Genomic DNA, 15,700 nt, shown 5'->3' with positions numbered 1-15,700 from the left:
AGCATTCTAGGTTGATTCAAACGAGACAACGGTGTCCTTTTTTTAAGTCCATTTTTAGCTATTCAACTACAACTATTAGAGTTCTTTTTTTTGTCATAATACAACTTAAAAAAACCACCAAACTATTAATATTAAAACATTTTGGCCATCTAGCTAGTTTCAAAGGTAGTGCTGTATTTTTTCTAAAATTAATGCAAGCATGCTTATTTCCGAAAAGTAAGTAATTAATTATTTTAGAGATATGAAACTGGTATTGAACTTTTTCTAAAAATACAATCCATAAGTTTGTGCTCTACTTGGAGTTATTGGTATTTTTATTGATTCATATTCCTAGTGTCTTATTACTTTTAGTCATGTTCATTTTTTATTTAAACCATCGTTTTGCACTACATTATATCCGAGATTGAAGTAGAGAATTCATAGCAAACTATGAGTATAAACAAAAGATATGTAAGACGACACCAACTTTGTAGGTGCCATGCTCTATCAAATATAGATCATATTTAGCAATTTCAACTATTATGGAATCGCCAGCTCTCAAGAAAAATAATTAGTCAAAGTTAAGGCCAACATATTTGGAACTATATTTGATTATGCATTCTCTTGGTTGATCACTAGTCTTGATCGATCTCTATTCTCCAGTCTCTAAGTTTATGATAGCACAAAGTTATAATTTAAATAAATAACTGATATGACTACCAGTAATAAAACACTAGGAACAATTATATATAATTTCCACATACATCCAAATCTAGCACCAATAGGCACATTTTTATTTTTAAGAAAAGTTGTGGTGGTTTCATTTTTTTTCTAATTTTAGATGAATTAGTTATGAGTTTTTAGAAAATAAAATAACTTTTATCATTTTCAAAAAATACAAACCATCTCTGAAACTAGTTAGGTGGACAAATTTATCTAGTATTGACAACTCAGTGGTAAAAAATTTCTAGTATTATAGTTACACGACAAAAATAAAGTAAGACAATGGTTGGAACGTGAAAATAGACTTCTCCCTTTTTGTTTTAGCACTCTGCACTCCTGAGCCCACAATTAACTTTGGTGTATGTGCATGTCATGTGTTTCCTGTTTTTTATGTGCATTCATTTATTAACGTCCACGTGGAATTAGATTTAACTTTTTATTGAATAATTCATTGAAACGTTATAGCATTTGATTCATGGTTAGCAATGTTGCACTAATTGCACTTTGGGTTAAAACCAATGCTCTGTTCCTAGTCTTCCAATAGTTTACTAAACAATGTTCCGGTAATTTACCACATGTGTTGTGTTTGTTGAAAGCTAAAGTTCCATATTTTAACAGTGTCCTACTAGCTCATCACTGATGTTACACCGGTTCATACTTAAATCTACAAGCCACCTTGCGCTTCTGCTCATATAAATAAAACTGAAAGAAAAGGAAGAGGCGTTTCCGATGTATCGTCAACTGTCGAGCAGTCGAACAGGTTCTGCCCTTCTGTGCAGAGCTTCATCACACAAACGATACAACAGTGATTTCCAGCTCATGACCAAAAAAGCTAAGTTCAGAAAAATTAGGTTTAAACCATTCAGTAAAACGGTAACTACAACCCTTGATTTGATACTGTACAAAGTCGTTCAGGCACTATTTTCACACAATGCATCCAGCAATTTCTAAGTTCTGAAACTTTAAGGCCAATTCAAAACGCTTACAGTCAGCAGAGCATGAGCTCTGCTAGTACCAAAAACAGGACTTGCTGAGTATTCGTTTTCTGAAGCTTTAAGAGCAGAAAAGCACAACCAGTTCTTGTCTCGTTGTATCTGAAGCAGCTATACTTCTCCTTTCTCCTTTCTGAAGAGACGAACTCCGATGCAGAAGCCTTTGTTGTCGTATTCCTCTACCTCTATGCAGCATCAACATTTGGGTACACTAACGCCTGAGCAGCTGAATTCACAAGGGAACAAGTAAACATAGTGAAACAGTTAGGCGATAGGAAGCAAGTATTGGTGATGCGATTGTTGCGTCAGTTCAAAAGAAGACATTTAAAAGAAAACAGAAATTTCTGTTCGTTCAAAAAAGAACTGAAATTTCTGAACAGTGAGTCAAAATAGTGGCACAATGTTCTGAACTGACGGGGTAACAATGAATCTAGTTATTTCAACATTCTCACTACTTTTAGCATCGACAAAAAGACTGATATGCAAGAGAAGCTGTAAACACAACAAAAACATGAAAATAATTCTAACAATATACCTCTGCTTATCAGTAGCTTGTTTCAGATTAGTCCTAACCATTTTCTGAAACATATGTTATTGTAGGAACCCAAAACCAGACAGATGTTGGAAATTACATTACTAAAACAACAAAAAGAACCCAAAAACTCAAGAAGAGGGTACTGGATGCAGCAACTAGCCAAATATATACATTCAAAATCAAAACTAAAGAAACTCTCTGAACATCTGAGCTTAAGTACATGCTACTATGCTGGCAAGTTATAGTTACAGGTTCTACAGTTACAGTTACAAGTTCACTGATCTCTCACAGCAAAGTGCCAAAGTCCAAACAACAGAACTGCATACCTCATCAGTATTCAAGTTAGTAAATGTACTCTTATCAGTCTGATCAACTGAACACCTTTCGTGAGAAGAGTAACAAGTGCTGCAGAGATTACCGAAAAACAAAAACCAGCAAGTTCTTACCTGTCGACCCGGTGGTGAGGACGACGATGTTCATGGTCTTCTCATCGGAAGGCAGGTCGATGACCAGAGGAGTCAGCCGCCCGTTTGAGCCGGCCCACGCGCACAGCGTGATGCCTAAGACGTTGTTCGCTTCACCCAGTGCGGCTGCTAAATCTCTCCTCAGGATGAACACGGACTGGCCTTCGAACCATAACCTTCTCCAGTGGAGCGGATTGAAGTTCCCCTGATCGTCGGCCCACACGTAGTGGATTGTCCGCCGAAGCTCCACTTGCGGCGGCTGGATCTGGACACGTTGGCACCCAGGGGGCACGGGTACCACTTGAGTCTGTTGCAATGGAGCAGAACTCTAGTGTTTACTGTTTAGGAAACCGAAACAAGCAAACACTGGGAATGGGAGGTCTAAATACACATTGCGATGAGAACAAAATGTTCAGACCTAGGTAACCAGTCCTTGTTACGATGTGGAAAGAAAATACAACCATGCATGGCAAATAGCTCAAATTATTCAGAAAACAAGTCGTGAGAAAGAATTCCAATGATAAAAAGAACTCGATAGCCCACTGAACTAACGCAGATCGAGGAAAAACATGAACAAATTGATGCAGCTGTCAGCATTTTCCTACACTATTAGGAACATCCCAAGAAGTCTATCAAAATAACTTCTAGAATGGACAATAATTTTTGGATAGCTGGTGGTACGAAATGGGAAGACAACAAAGACTATCTGATATTCTGAATTTCTGATCAAGAACTGTTCCCTAAAGCGAACCAAAAGCAGAGCAGCAAGAATTCAAGAGCCCAGAACCTCTGCTCCCCCAAGAAAACTTTTGAGCGAAAGAAGTAGTGATCTTAGCCCAAATTGTACGAAGAACTGCATCAAAGATTCAGTAACTAATAGTCACAGTAACAGAGAGAAGAATCCAATCATTAAGCAAGTTTGAATGGGATGTCGTCGGACAAATTCCAAGAACCCTTGTAGGCCCAGACCAACGCGAGGAGTTCGAAGCGGAGGGGACGACGAGCTCACCGGAATCGGATCTGGTGGACCTGGAAGCTCAGGCGGGAGCTGTCTTGGGGGGATAGCCTCGACCACCCAATGCATTGGCGTGCCCTCGTAGTCGTGGCACCAGTCGCCGAACCTGCGGTTGCTGATGATGATGTCGTCCGACCCATCCTCCGCCCCGCGGGCCTGAAACAAGACGTTCACCTGCTCCGGGGAATCGTAGGTGCACTGGACGAGGTAGTAAGACTCGTCCTCCTCGACCTCTATTTGGGAGAGGTACCGGCCGTAGGAGGCGCTGTGGAAGAGCACGTAGTTGGTGCCGTCGCGCACCAGGCGGTGCACCGCCCACGCTCCGCGCAGCGCCCCACGGTTCCTGCTAAAGGCGATGCCCTCCCCGTCCTCTCTGGCGTAAAGGTACGCTTCGTACTCGCGGATCCACAGCCACACGTGCGTCCGGTCGGGGAAGGAATCCATCGCCGGCGCTGGTTCTTTTGCTGCGAGGGCGGGGGCTTGGGTTGCTTGGCGTTGGCGCTGTTGCGTTGCGAGGGGAAGCGGAGAAGAAGAAGAAGAAGAAGAGGGAGAGGAGTTTGTTGCGGCAGTTACGTTTGGGCACCAAGGCGGGGTGGGGAATTTCAAGGCGACGGGCCTTCTTCTGCTGGGCTGGGCTGGGCTCTGGTGGAATCACAAGCGTAGGTCGGTTGCTGCCTTGCTGGATAGGCCAGCTGTCCACTGGCAGGCGGGGTCAGTCAGGGCCGGGAGACAGTCAGTTCTGCCAGGCTGCAGCCACTGGCATGTGGGTCCACAGAAGTTGGTGAAGGGTCTTTTTCAAGTTCAGACTGCAGAGCAAGAAAGGGGTGGCATGCGATCATTAGTATCGTTCTATATGTTGGTCTCAAGTATAAGCGGCCTGTTCGCTTGGTCGTAGTATTTCTCTCTTACACCAAACCAGCCAGTAGTAATAATCCATGATCGTATACGATCGTTTCAGCCCCAGCCGAACAGGCTGAAGAACACAAACTACACAAGCCTCTAGTATTTTGGTTCAGAGGTGGGACTGTCTCCCATTAAGGACCTGTGTAAAGAAAAACCTTCATGGTTCATGCCGTGGTCATGGACGCATAGATCGCCTCTGCGCTTATACTCACACAAAGCGAAAGATTAGAGGAGAGACCAGACCGACGGCTGCCGCTAATTTGAAGTAGAAGATCTCCTTGGTAGTCTGGTAGACCATTGTTGACGCTGCACATGTGCATAGTGTTCATTTCTTTATTGACTGCTCACAAAGATGAAACCATGTTTTTTTTAGAGTGCTCTGAAAACTAAGTTCAGAAACATTAACTGTAATATTTGATACAATAGGATTCAGGAGCAAAAGTTATTCAGATTTGGAGGTTTTATTTCATCACATAAATGAAAGAACCCTTCCTGCACATCCAGGGAGCAAGATACAGAGTGAACTACCAACATTTACTTCGTTTCTTTCAGAAGGGAACATATTCTTGTTATCACCTACAGATTTGAAGATGGCAATTACAACCAATGAAACTGTACAAAATCGTTCAAGCACTTTCCCCCCACAGTGCTTCACTCATTTGTAGTACTTAAACTAAAAGATTCAAACCATAAGTGGAGTTCCTGAGTTTTCTGAAACTATCACTATGGGAACAAAAGAAGTTCAGCCAGTTCTCATCCCATTGTATCCGTAACAGCAATAGCTGGATCCTGAAGAGATGAACCGTGATGTTGTTGTTAGAAGTCCTGCTTTTGTATTCCTCTACTGTGCATCAACATCTGGGTGACGCAATGCCAAAGCCGCTGCATTCACTTTTTTTTCTCTCGAATACGCACAAGTGATGCGTATCATTGTATTAGGTAGAAAGAGTTTGAGCAATACAAGTGTCGTTCCACGGCCGCGTCAGTGTTTTGCAAGCGCTACATTCTGAAACCAACAACATTCAAGGGTGACCATCCTAGCTACAGGCGAGAACGCTTCAAGCCCCTATGCGCCGGCCTCAATCCACCGATCAGCCTCGGCCTTGACTAGCTGCAGCACCACATTCACCGAGTAAGTTCCATCGTTGGCCCAACGCCAAACGGTTTGGTCTGGTTGATCATTGAGCTGTATGTCTTGCAGCGTATCCCACAGTTCCAGGTACTCATGGATAGCTTGCATTGATACTCCAGAGATCGACCGCACCTAGGACCTGTTGAGCAGACCCTGTTGCACGGTCTGTCTTCTGCGCGTTCTCGGAGGCACGAACTGACATAAGCATGGAGCAATGTCTGGGACGGATTCACCGTGCATCCACTTATCTTCCCAGAACAGTGCCTGACGCCCATCACCAATCAGCGTGTAAGTGGAGGCCTTGAATCACAAGGGAAAATGTTAAAATGGTGACATATAATTCTAAATAAGGCATCGAGTGACAAGTGAAGAAACTGAAATTTCTAAACAGTGAATCAAAGTATTGGCACAACTGAATTTCCTGAAGTTACGAGGTGGTTAATGAATCAAATAATTGTTGTATTTGGTATATACTATTACAATCTGCGATAAAGACTGAGATCCCAAGAGAATCTGTAAATAACGACAAACTCTGAATTTGTGTCTATCAATGTCCCTAAACTTATCTATTGCTTGTTTCATATTAGCCCTAGCTCCTAACCAAACAATACCATTTTTTCAAACCGATGTATGTGCACCCACAAAGAACCCAAATAGTGAGTCTCTGAGCATGCAGCAATTATTTGTTCAAAACTATACTTCAGAGTCTCTATAGTACACAATAGACAAGCTACATTTTCTAATCCCATCAGTATAAATAATACTATGATCTCTTACAGCAAAGTTCTAAAATACAGAACTGCAATTAAAATTGGTTGGCATGCAGTAACAATATCAGCATACTGCTTATTGGTTGAGAAGGAAAAACTGAAATTTCTGGACACTGAATGGAAATGCCACAATTGAATTTTCTGAAATGAACAGTTAAGATTCAGTAACAATACAAGATGGATCAGCATAAGGGAATCCAATAATTCCTATATTTCGGAGAAAAGACTGAAATCCCAAGAGAAGCAATAAAAGAGTAAATTCAATAGAGCCTGAAATTATTTCCATCAGTATGACTAAACAAGCTATACTTATTTTTCTCAAACACATGTCAGCACACCATCCACGTGACCAAAATGAGAACCCTAAAACCCAAGAAGAGTGTATTATAATTCAGAGAATATAAATTAAAACTACATAGAGTCTCTGAACATCTCAGATACAGCACAAAGTAGGCAAGTTCCAGTTCCAGTGTCATCAGATCTATTAAACAACTGACTTGCAGCAACAAGTTTACTGATCCCTCACAACTAACTCAAAACTACAGAACAGGAAAAGGAGTGAGCATATGAGCAATGGTATACACTAAAAGTATTAAAGCTAGTGTGGATACTAGCATCGTTTGATCAACTGAACACCAATCATGAGATGTGAATCACATAACAAGCAAGTGCTTCGCAGAGTGCTGAGAAAACCTGGTGACATGGTGGTGAGGACAATGATCTCCATGGCGTGCCGATTGGAAGGCAGGTCCATGACCAAAAGGGTCAGCCGCCCTTGGGAGCTGGCGCGCACGCACAGCGTGATGCGGTGGATCCATTAGTTCAGCTGCCTCGCCAGGTGCCCAGGTCGGCCCTCAGATGGAACAAGGACCTGCCGTAGAATTCGTAGCTTCTCCTGAAGAACGGCCTGCCCGCATGTATACGATCGTCCGCCACAGCACCACAAAAGTGAGACGCTGTGGCTAATGGAACACTGGTTGTTAGGAACCAAAACAAGCAGACAACACGTGTCGCAATGAGAACAAAATGTTCAGACCTAGATAACCAATCCTAGTTGAGTAATTGTGATGTTGCAGGATCTGGTAAAAACAAGAACCGTACAGTGCACTCAACTAAGAAGTAAGAACCCCATGATTTCAGAAGACCACGTACGGGCTAATGCAGTTTGCCGAATGGCAGACATAAAGCAACCATAATTGCTAAGCCGACATTATTAAGGACATTTCTCAAGATGGATTGCAAGTTTTGGATGTTAGCTACAAAATGGGAACCTAGTCAAGAACTACTCCCTGAGGGCTCGTTCGTTTAGCCTCATTCCTGCCCACGATTCATTCCACCTCATCAAAGTCTATATAAAATTAGCTTAGTATTCCTGGTGGAATCGTTCCCGTCATCGTTCCGTAACAACGGAACGCAGCCTAAAGCGAACCAAATGAAGAGGAGCAAGAACTCGACAAAAGCCACTCCGGCCAACAGAACTTGGACTTCTGAACCAAAGTAGTAGTGATCTTGACACGAAATGCACAAAGAGGATTTAACGATGGCCCCTTTGATTCTTCACGGTGCAGCTCCTGTGAACATCACCTGTTCGACTGAATGCCCCTACCTTCCGACCCCGAACACTCGCCAAGTCGTGCACACCAGCGTGTTTGCCTCGGTGTCCACCATAGATGTCCCCACTTGCCATCCTCTGGAGTTCTGGCCGGCCCGCGGCCCGCCTCGTATCTGGGCCCGCTAGGGCCCACCTGCCAGTTGGCAGGCGAAGCCGCAACCGACCTGCGCTTGCCTTCAAAACCTCGGCGGCTCGGCGCCCAGGCTAACCGTTGCGAAAACCAAAAAAATCACCTGCTCCACTGCTGTTCCCTCTCCGGCTCTCCCACTCGCCCACCGCCGCCGCACCACCAAGACACCACCACCCGCGGCCGCGATGGACCGCTTCCCCGACGGGACGCACGTGTGGCTGCGGAACCGCGTGCGGCGCACGTACCTCTACGCCGACGAGGACGGGTCCGGCGTCTCCCTGAGCGCGCGCCGCGCGACGGTGAACGCGGCGTGGCAGGTGCACCTGATCGTGCGCCACGGCATCGCCTTCGTCCTCCTCCGCTCCGCCGCCTACGGCCGCTACCTCGGGCCCTCGCCGCCCGTGGCGCAGCCGGACGGCCACCGCGGCCGCGCCGCCGTGAGCGCCGTCCAGCGCGACTACAGCGAGCCGATGCAGGTCAACATAAGGTGGAGGGCCCAGGCCGTCACGGCGGGGGATGGCGGCGGCGACTACGTCCTCCTGTACCACTGGCGGGACGCAGAGCTCTACCTCCGCGCCAACGGCAGGTACCGCCGCTGGAACACCGGCGTCACCGTCGCCCCCGTCGATGGCAACGACGGCAACGAGAGCACGATGATGCATTGGACGGTCGAGCACATCCCCCCGAGGCCTGCGCCGCCTACCCTTCCTGCTCCGACTACGGTGAGTCCATTGTCCCTTCTCCTTGCACTCCTCTCGTTCGTTGATTTGGACGGAACACGATTCTTGGAACCTGTCGATTCTATCAACGGCTTACTTGGAGTAACGATCCTGGTTGTTTCTTCTTGTTTTTCTTTTCGTAAATTCTATCTAAAAACTGCTGAATCTTGGCTACTGCATGGTGCAATCCTTACTACATTTAGCCTGGCCGAATCCTGCATTTGTTATTGAATTCTTGCTCCACTGCATTCGGTTCGCTTTAGGGATCAGCCAATTTAGCCGAGATTTATAAAATTCTGTCTGTCATTCGTCAATCTGCAAAGGATCAAGTTGTGTAGAGACCATGGGTTCCTAGTTACTGAGTATTAAATAAACTCTTGCGTTCTTGTATACTTGAATGATTTGAGTTATCAGTCAAGGTCTAAACATTTTGTTCTCGTCACGATGTGTATTCAGATACTTGTGTCTTCTGTTGCCATAGGACCTGGGAGGCCGCACTGGTCAGGAGCGGCAGATCCGGTACTTTCTGGCGGGCAATGATGGGAAATTCCTCCGCATGGGGGCATTCAGGTTCCTAGGGCGGTCCGTGTTAAACCTGACGAACCAGATGGCGATCAAAGTGGACGAGGACATGTCCGCAATCATGCTGTGTGTGTACGCCAGCGTCTTTGGGAGGCTGACCCCTCTGGTCGTCGACCTGCCTCGCAGCCAAGAGCCTTTGAACATCATCGTCCTCCCCATCAGTTCACCAGGTGAAAACTCTTCAGTTCCCTCGGTGGTCTGTATGTCCAATGTTTATAGATCATATTATCATATTGATGATGGTAGTTCATATGCACATATATTCAGTACTCTTCTTGGGAACTTACTTACCATCTTGTGCTTGATGAAATGGCAGCTTTGTTCAGTTAGCAAAACCCTGAAACTTGTTGTAGATAAGCAACAATCAGTTTAAAATATTCAGTTGTTTTCAGTAGTCAGCCAAGAGTTGACCTTTCTACTGATTGTCCTTTTTCGTTATTCCCAGAACTGTTTTAGATTATTGAACTGCTGCAATAGTTGGATCAACCATTACATGCTTTCAACTGACACATTGTTTTCACTTGCCGGTTGCAAATTCAGCTGCTATGAGGTTGCGACACCCAAACGTGGATGCACCTGAACCTGAACCCGCATCCGCACCTGAAGCCCCACCCGCTTCTGCTTCCACTTCCGCACCCCCACCCGCACCCTAGAGGCATATGAGAGCAGGACTGCTGACAGCAACTTCGGGATTGGTCTCTCGGATACAACTACTTGAGAATAGGCCGTAGTTTCTTGGTTCATATAGTTTCAGAGAACTCAGCAATTCTTCTGGTTTCTGGTAGTTTAATTGGAGGCATTGTCCTGACAGGAAGCAGTTTATTTTGACCTTTCAGTTCAGTTGCAATACTCAGGAACTGATCTAGTTACCATCTTCATCTCTGGTATTGTTTTGATGGAGTTGGTGCTTGAATGATTTTGTGCAGTGGCATTGGTTGTAGATACCATATTGTGTGATAACAGGAACACATGCTGGTGGTTTACTCTATATTTCCTCATGAATCCTGACACACCTGATTTTTCAGTGTCTTTTCTGATCCTAGCTTTCAGTCATGACCTGAATAAAAATCATGGCTGTATCATTTGTTTGCTGAAGCTCCCTGATACTTTTTCATCAAATTGATGGAACATTATGTTCAGAAAGGTCATGTGGGCAGTGCATTTCCTGTTACATTTTACTTATTCTTTTGAGATGAAGAAGTTGACAGTTAATGTTGGGCAACCCAGTTGTCAACAGCTGCTTTCTTAGGTGTTGAACTGTTGGGATGCTCCCAATCTACTGAACTTACTGTTCAGCCAAACATGAAAACTGAGCACCATTTTACTGAACTTATATTATGTCTACTGTTGAACTGTGAAATGTTCCCGAATATATGGTTACATGCATTATTTTCTTGATTATCTGCTGCTTCCATCAAGTACAAGTTCGACCGGTTTTGCATGTTGTTTTTTCTCACCCGAAAAAGGAGTTTGCACGCTGTACTGCCGTTTACATTCTCTTCTTTTTACCTGGTTCAGTCATTAGTTGAGTTGTGAGGCCTTCCCAAGCCTTTGCGTGGCTAGGTAGCTTTCCATACTGGACAGTTGATTGTTCGCTTTCCGGTGACATGTGGCAGTGGCGGCATGCATGGTGCAGTGCACGAACACGAAGCGATCATATAACCACAAGCTCTGCACATTCTGTTCGGAAGAAAGATGGCTAACAGTGCAGTTCAGGTCATTGCTTTCTCCTGTCCGGCAACACATCTCACCTCCTGCTTGCAAGCTCAGATCCTCAGGCCTTCACGACGCGAACCCGGAATCCGTCTGGGCGACGAGTGCGACGGCGCCCGAGCCCCAAGGTGAAGGGGGCAGAAGAAACTGGGCACCGTGTTCGCTGCCCGATCTGCAAGCACACCGACGGCGTGGAGTGCCGGGTCGACCCCAAGGCCCAAGGGCAAGGTCTCCGAGGCGTTGTGCTGGGTCAGAATGTTCGGCTCATACGCTCCGCTGAAAACTGCTGACGGAAGGCACAAGGATGCGATCTTCCGTAGCAAGTTGTGGAGAGGCAATTCGTCAGCTTTTGTTTAGCTCTTATCTAATGTTTTGTTCTCACGGCGTGAATTCTTGAACCCTCCCTCTCGATGATGAACAACAACTCTGCCGTTTGGTGCGTGAGTGTGTGCAACATGTCTCTTAGCTGTGTTAGTGTATAGGTGTGGAGTACAGAGATGGTCGACGGACATAGAGAAAGCCAAGTAGAGACGTGTAATGCCGATAGACCAGAAGCGGTAAAGGACGGACATGAGGCTTAGACCGAGGGACTAAGATAGCCAAAAGACTGACTACGAGTGTCTGATACTTAGGGACATCAACAAGCAAGAGTATATGCGGAGGAGTAGACCACGTTGACCAAGTTAAGATGGCGGTTGACCAAGTGAAGCGGAGACGCTGGAAGACTTGGTGATCGGGCAATCGAGGACGACGGTGACACTTGTCAAAATTATGGAGGAGGCGTAGCGGATACGCTTCTCAAGGGGGTTTGGTGGTTTGGGTCTCAAAACCAGCAGGTCGATTTCTAGGGTTTTGACTTCAAAACCCGGTTGGAGTCCCGGTGGGAACAGTAGGGGCACGTGACGTCATCGCGAAGCTTGCATCGAGGTGAAGCAAAGTCGTGAAGAGCCCATAGCCATCGGATGGATAGATCTTGAGTTGGATCATTTTGTCCCTAGGTTAAGTGGTCCAGCTAAAATATCTAAGGGCATGTTAGAAATGTGTAATCTATACCTATTAATAAAGAGGCAAAATTTCCGCTGATTTTTTTGTCTGGATTTTTTTGGTCCGGCTATTTATAAGGATGATGATCGGGTAAAAAATGGCTTCGGACGCAACACAAACGGGAAGAAAAAACTCCTCTTCCAAATCGGACTCCTACAACCGTTCAAATCCGACCCCGCCAATCTAATCCAAGTCCAAATCAAACCAAAGGAAAAAAAACATCCCACCAAATCAAAACCATCGTGGACATATAGACCGAGTCGAATAGAACATACCGAGACATAAATCAAGGAGTGCTACGTGCACGAGCGAACGACGGCGACCACCGAAACACAGATCTGGTGCGGCGTGCTTGAAAAACCAAGCTTGAGCCACCGTTGGGACGCCGCGCGCAAAACGCTGCTGGGACGCCTTGCTCCGACTAGCTGACCGCCGCTCTCGAGTCGCCACCGGCCGCCCTGCAAGCCTATGCTCAGACGCCCTGCTCCAGCATAGTTGGCCTCCACGCGCGAGTTGCCACCGGCCGTCCTGCATAAGCCGCACCACTGCATGCCGCCGCGCACTAGCCGCTGCTCCGGCATAGCTGGCCACCGCCGACCATCCTGCACACGTCGCCGCCTGCCATGCGTGAGGCGTACAAGGAAGATGCGCACAAACCACCCTGCTTCAACACAGCAAGCCGCCACCATTGGTCTTCGTCAAGAAGCAAAAAGTGAAAAAGCTTGCGGCACATGGGAGAGCTTCCCTCTGCTCCTTCCTCAGATCTGTGGGCCCAGGGCAGATTTGCCCCCGTGTAGGCGTGAGCGTGCAAAGAAGATTGCCGCTGACTACATCTTCATCGCGCCGGGGCAGACGGTGACCGCTCTGCTCACGGCCGACCGCGCCTCGCGTGGGCTGCTGAATGCCCGGTACTACATGGCCGCGCGGCCGCTGTTGCCGAACAACCCGTTCGTCATCTTCAACAACAGCACCGGCACTGCCGTGCTGGAGTACGCCGACGACGCAGCGGCATCCTCCGGTGGGGCGGCACCGGACCCGGAGTTCCCCGTCCTGCCGGCCATCAACGACAGCGCGGTGGCGGACGCGTACACGTCGTGCCTACGGTCGCTCGCCAGCGAGGAGCACCCGGTGAACGTGCCTCGCCACGTCTAGGAGCACATGCTCGTCACCCTCGCGGTGAACGTGATCGCGTGCTCGCCCGACGAGCACTGCCAGGGACCCCGATGGGGACGTTGCATGTCTCAGGTGTTTTCTGTTCAAATCATGTCCACGTGGATGACCACGTCAGCTTCTAATCCTCCTCGCGTCTATTTTGGACCTGGATGAGATCACTTAAATACATTAGGTAGCCAAACGTGCGATTTCATAGTTTGAGGACCCAAATGAGAACCGCCGAATACTTTAAGGACCGGCCGTGTAATTTACTCTAAAAGCAAATATTGAGTTTAGAAACCCTACTGTCTACTGGACTAGGCTGCAATTACAAAAACAATCGGGTGAAATTTCTGGAAGTTGACCTCAGTAGTTGCTGCGGTCGACCGGGCCCTCCATTTTCGTAATGCCAGTAAACCCAATTATACCAAATGCCTACCATCGTCATCGACGTCTTCACCATAGTAGTCATCGTAGTCTTCACCGTAGTAGTCATTGTAGTCCTCATCGTAGTAGCCATCGTCCTCTGCACCGTAGTAGTCATCCTCACTGTCATCATCAATTATATTGCGCTCTTCCCACAGTGGGCAGGAGCAGGTTGCTTTCTTCTCCTTCCATTCTTTCCCACATGTGTAGCAGAACTCATAGCCGCACCTGTAACAAGCAATAACAGAGAATCAGAGATACAGCCAAGGCTTTAACGTTACCAGCTTTTGAGTATTTCTGACATAATGTGTGGGTCGGTAGGGAACTTCACAACACATATCAGTAAAGATTTTTCTTTTCTTTTACAACAATTATGACAATATGCCTCAATAGAGGCTTGCCTCTCCTGTTTTCCTCAAAAAAGAAAAAATTACGACAATATGCAAAGATTGAAGAGAATGGGCCTTACACGCAGGTCATGTGATAGCAAGCCTCTGCAAGTTCGATTTCGATCATGTGCTTGCATTTCACACATTGGCGCCACAGCTTCTGCTGAGCTAGATTCTGCAACTTCACATCTTCTGGACGACCAGGGTACCTCCTCTTATAGCTGTAGCAACTCATCCTATCATGCCATGGTACCTTTTTTTGAGGAAACAGTAGGGATCAGAGGCTGATCCCTACTGAAATATAATAAACAAAACCACCAAAACAAAATATAAGAGAACAGAGAAGAGAGTAGAAGGCAGAGGGAGCAGACAAGCGCTATGCCATGGTACCTTTCATCTGACGCAAAAGAAGCCTCTGCATTTCACACACCTCCTCAATGTGACTGCATCAGCAACTGTGTACTTTGAGCAGGATTGTTGCGCTGGATGTATCAGCTCACTCAAGGACATTAAGGCTGAACACTTGGGATAAGGGCAATAAATCTTTTCAGTTGGAGGGATCTGCCCTTCCCTGATCCGTTCCACTTCCACCATGATCTGTAACAGTTGCGATGATAGGAATATCTTTGAACCTTCAACACTTAGCTTGGTAGTGCAACCATCCTGTGGACAGGCTGGGAGCGTCCCATGGAGAAGCTTGACTCACATGCTCCTTCATGCAGGAGAAGCAAAAGCGATGCGCACAACCTTCAACCGTGTGGATTTTAGAGACATCAGTGTCTTCCAAGCAAATGGTGCAGGTCTCTCTTTTACCCTTGCTAGTATCGATGGCAAGAGCTTTAGCGATCTGAGCAACTATGGAATCTCTTGCTAGTTTTAACACATAGCCAACTTCACTTCGTCGAACCAGTGATATTTCACACTGCTCGAACTCCACCAGAATTGAGACAACCTGATCGACCATATATATCTGCAACCTTCTTCTGTTTTACATACCAAATTCCAAGCACCTGCAACCTCATAGCGTTAAAAAAAAAAAGGTTAAGTACCTATTTGCAACGAGCACATACGGGAATATATTTTGACAAAGACAAGCCTTAAGACATACAAACCATACACCAGGTATTTGTGATGGAAGTAAGAATGGTGTAAGTAATCTGCTGCTCCCTAGTGTGAAAGCACGGCAGGGAAAGGCGACGTCGAAAAGGCTCTCTGCTGTTGTACTGTAGCCACAGCAGGGGCAGGCGACGAACAGCTCACCTGCCGTACTGTAGCCATAGTGGGGGCAAGCGTCAAAGTTAGCCCTGCTATCACATCTAGTTACTATAGCAGCATGATGGCCTAACATGTCTGTGTACTAGGATTATATGGGTAGAGTTGTATATATAGTTTGCCACTGTAACTCAGTAAAGACAGCGAG

At 46.3% G+C, this 15,700-nt stretch overlaps 1 protein-coding gene and 1 pseudogene across 2 annotated transcripts; one reads left to right on the top strand and one right to left on the bottom strand.

Moving 5' to 3' along the window:
• Positions 1–8,432: 8,432 nt before the first annotated feature.
• Positions 8,433–10,414, top strand: LOC136529937 (uncharacterized). Of its 2 annotated transcripts, none has more exons than XM_066522987.1 (3): positions 8,433–8,977; positions 9,480–9,726; positions 10,097–10,414. In XM_066522987.1, exons 1-3 carry the CDS (start codon positions 8,441–8,443, stop codon positions 10,207–10,209), a joined length of 897 nt encoding a protein of 298 aa, XP_066379084.1. In that variant the 5' UTR covers positions 8,433–8,440; the 3' UTR covers positions 10,210–10,414. The 2 variants fall into 2 exon arrangements, with proteins under 2 accessions (XP_066379084.1, XP_066379083.1); XM_066522986.1 differs by having other exon boundaries at positions 9,456–9,726.
• A 3,473-nt stretch (positions 10,415–13,887) lies between these two features.
• Positions 13,888–15,302, bottom strand: LOC136525599 (E3 ubiquitin-protein ligase RSL1-like; annotated as a pseudogene).
• Positions 15,303–15,700: the final 398 nt, after the last annotated feature.

The sequence above is a fragment of the Miscanthus floridulus genome, chromosome 19 (genome assembly GCF_019320115.1).
Source record: "Miscanthus floridulus cultivar M001 chromosome 19, ASM1932011v1, whole genome shotgun sequence".
NCBI classification, from domain to species: Eukaryota; Viridiplantae; Streptophyta; class Magnoliopsida; order Poales; family Poaceae; genus Miscanthus; species Miscanthus floridulus.
This window is presented reverse-complemented; position numbering and strand designations above follow the sequence as displayed.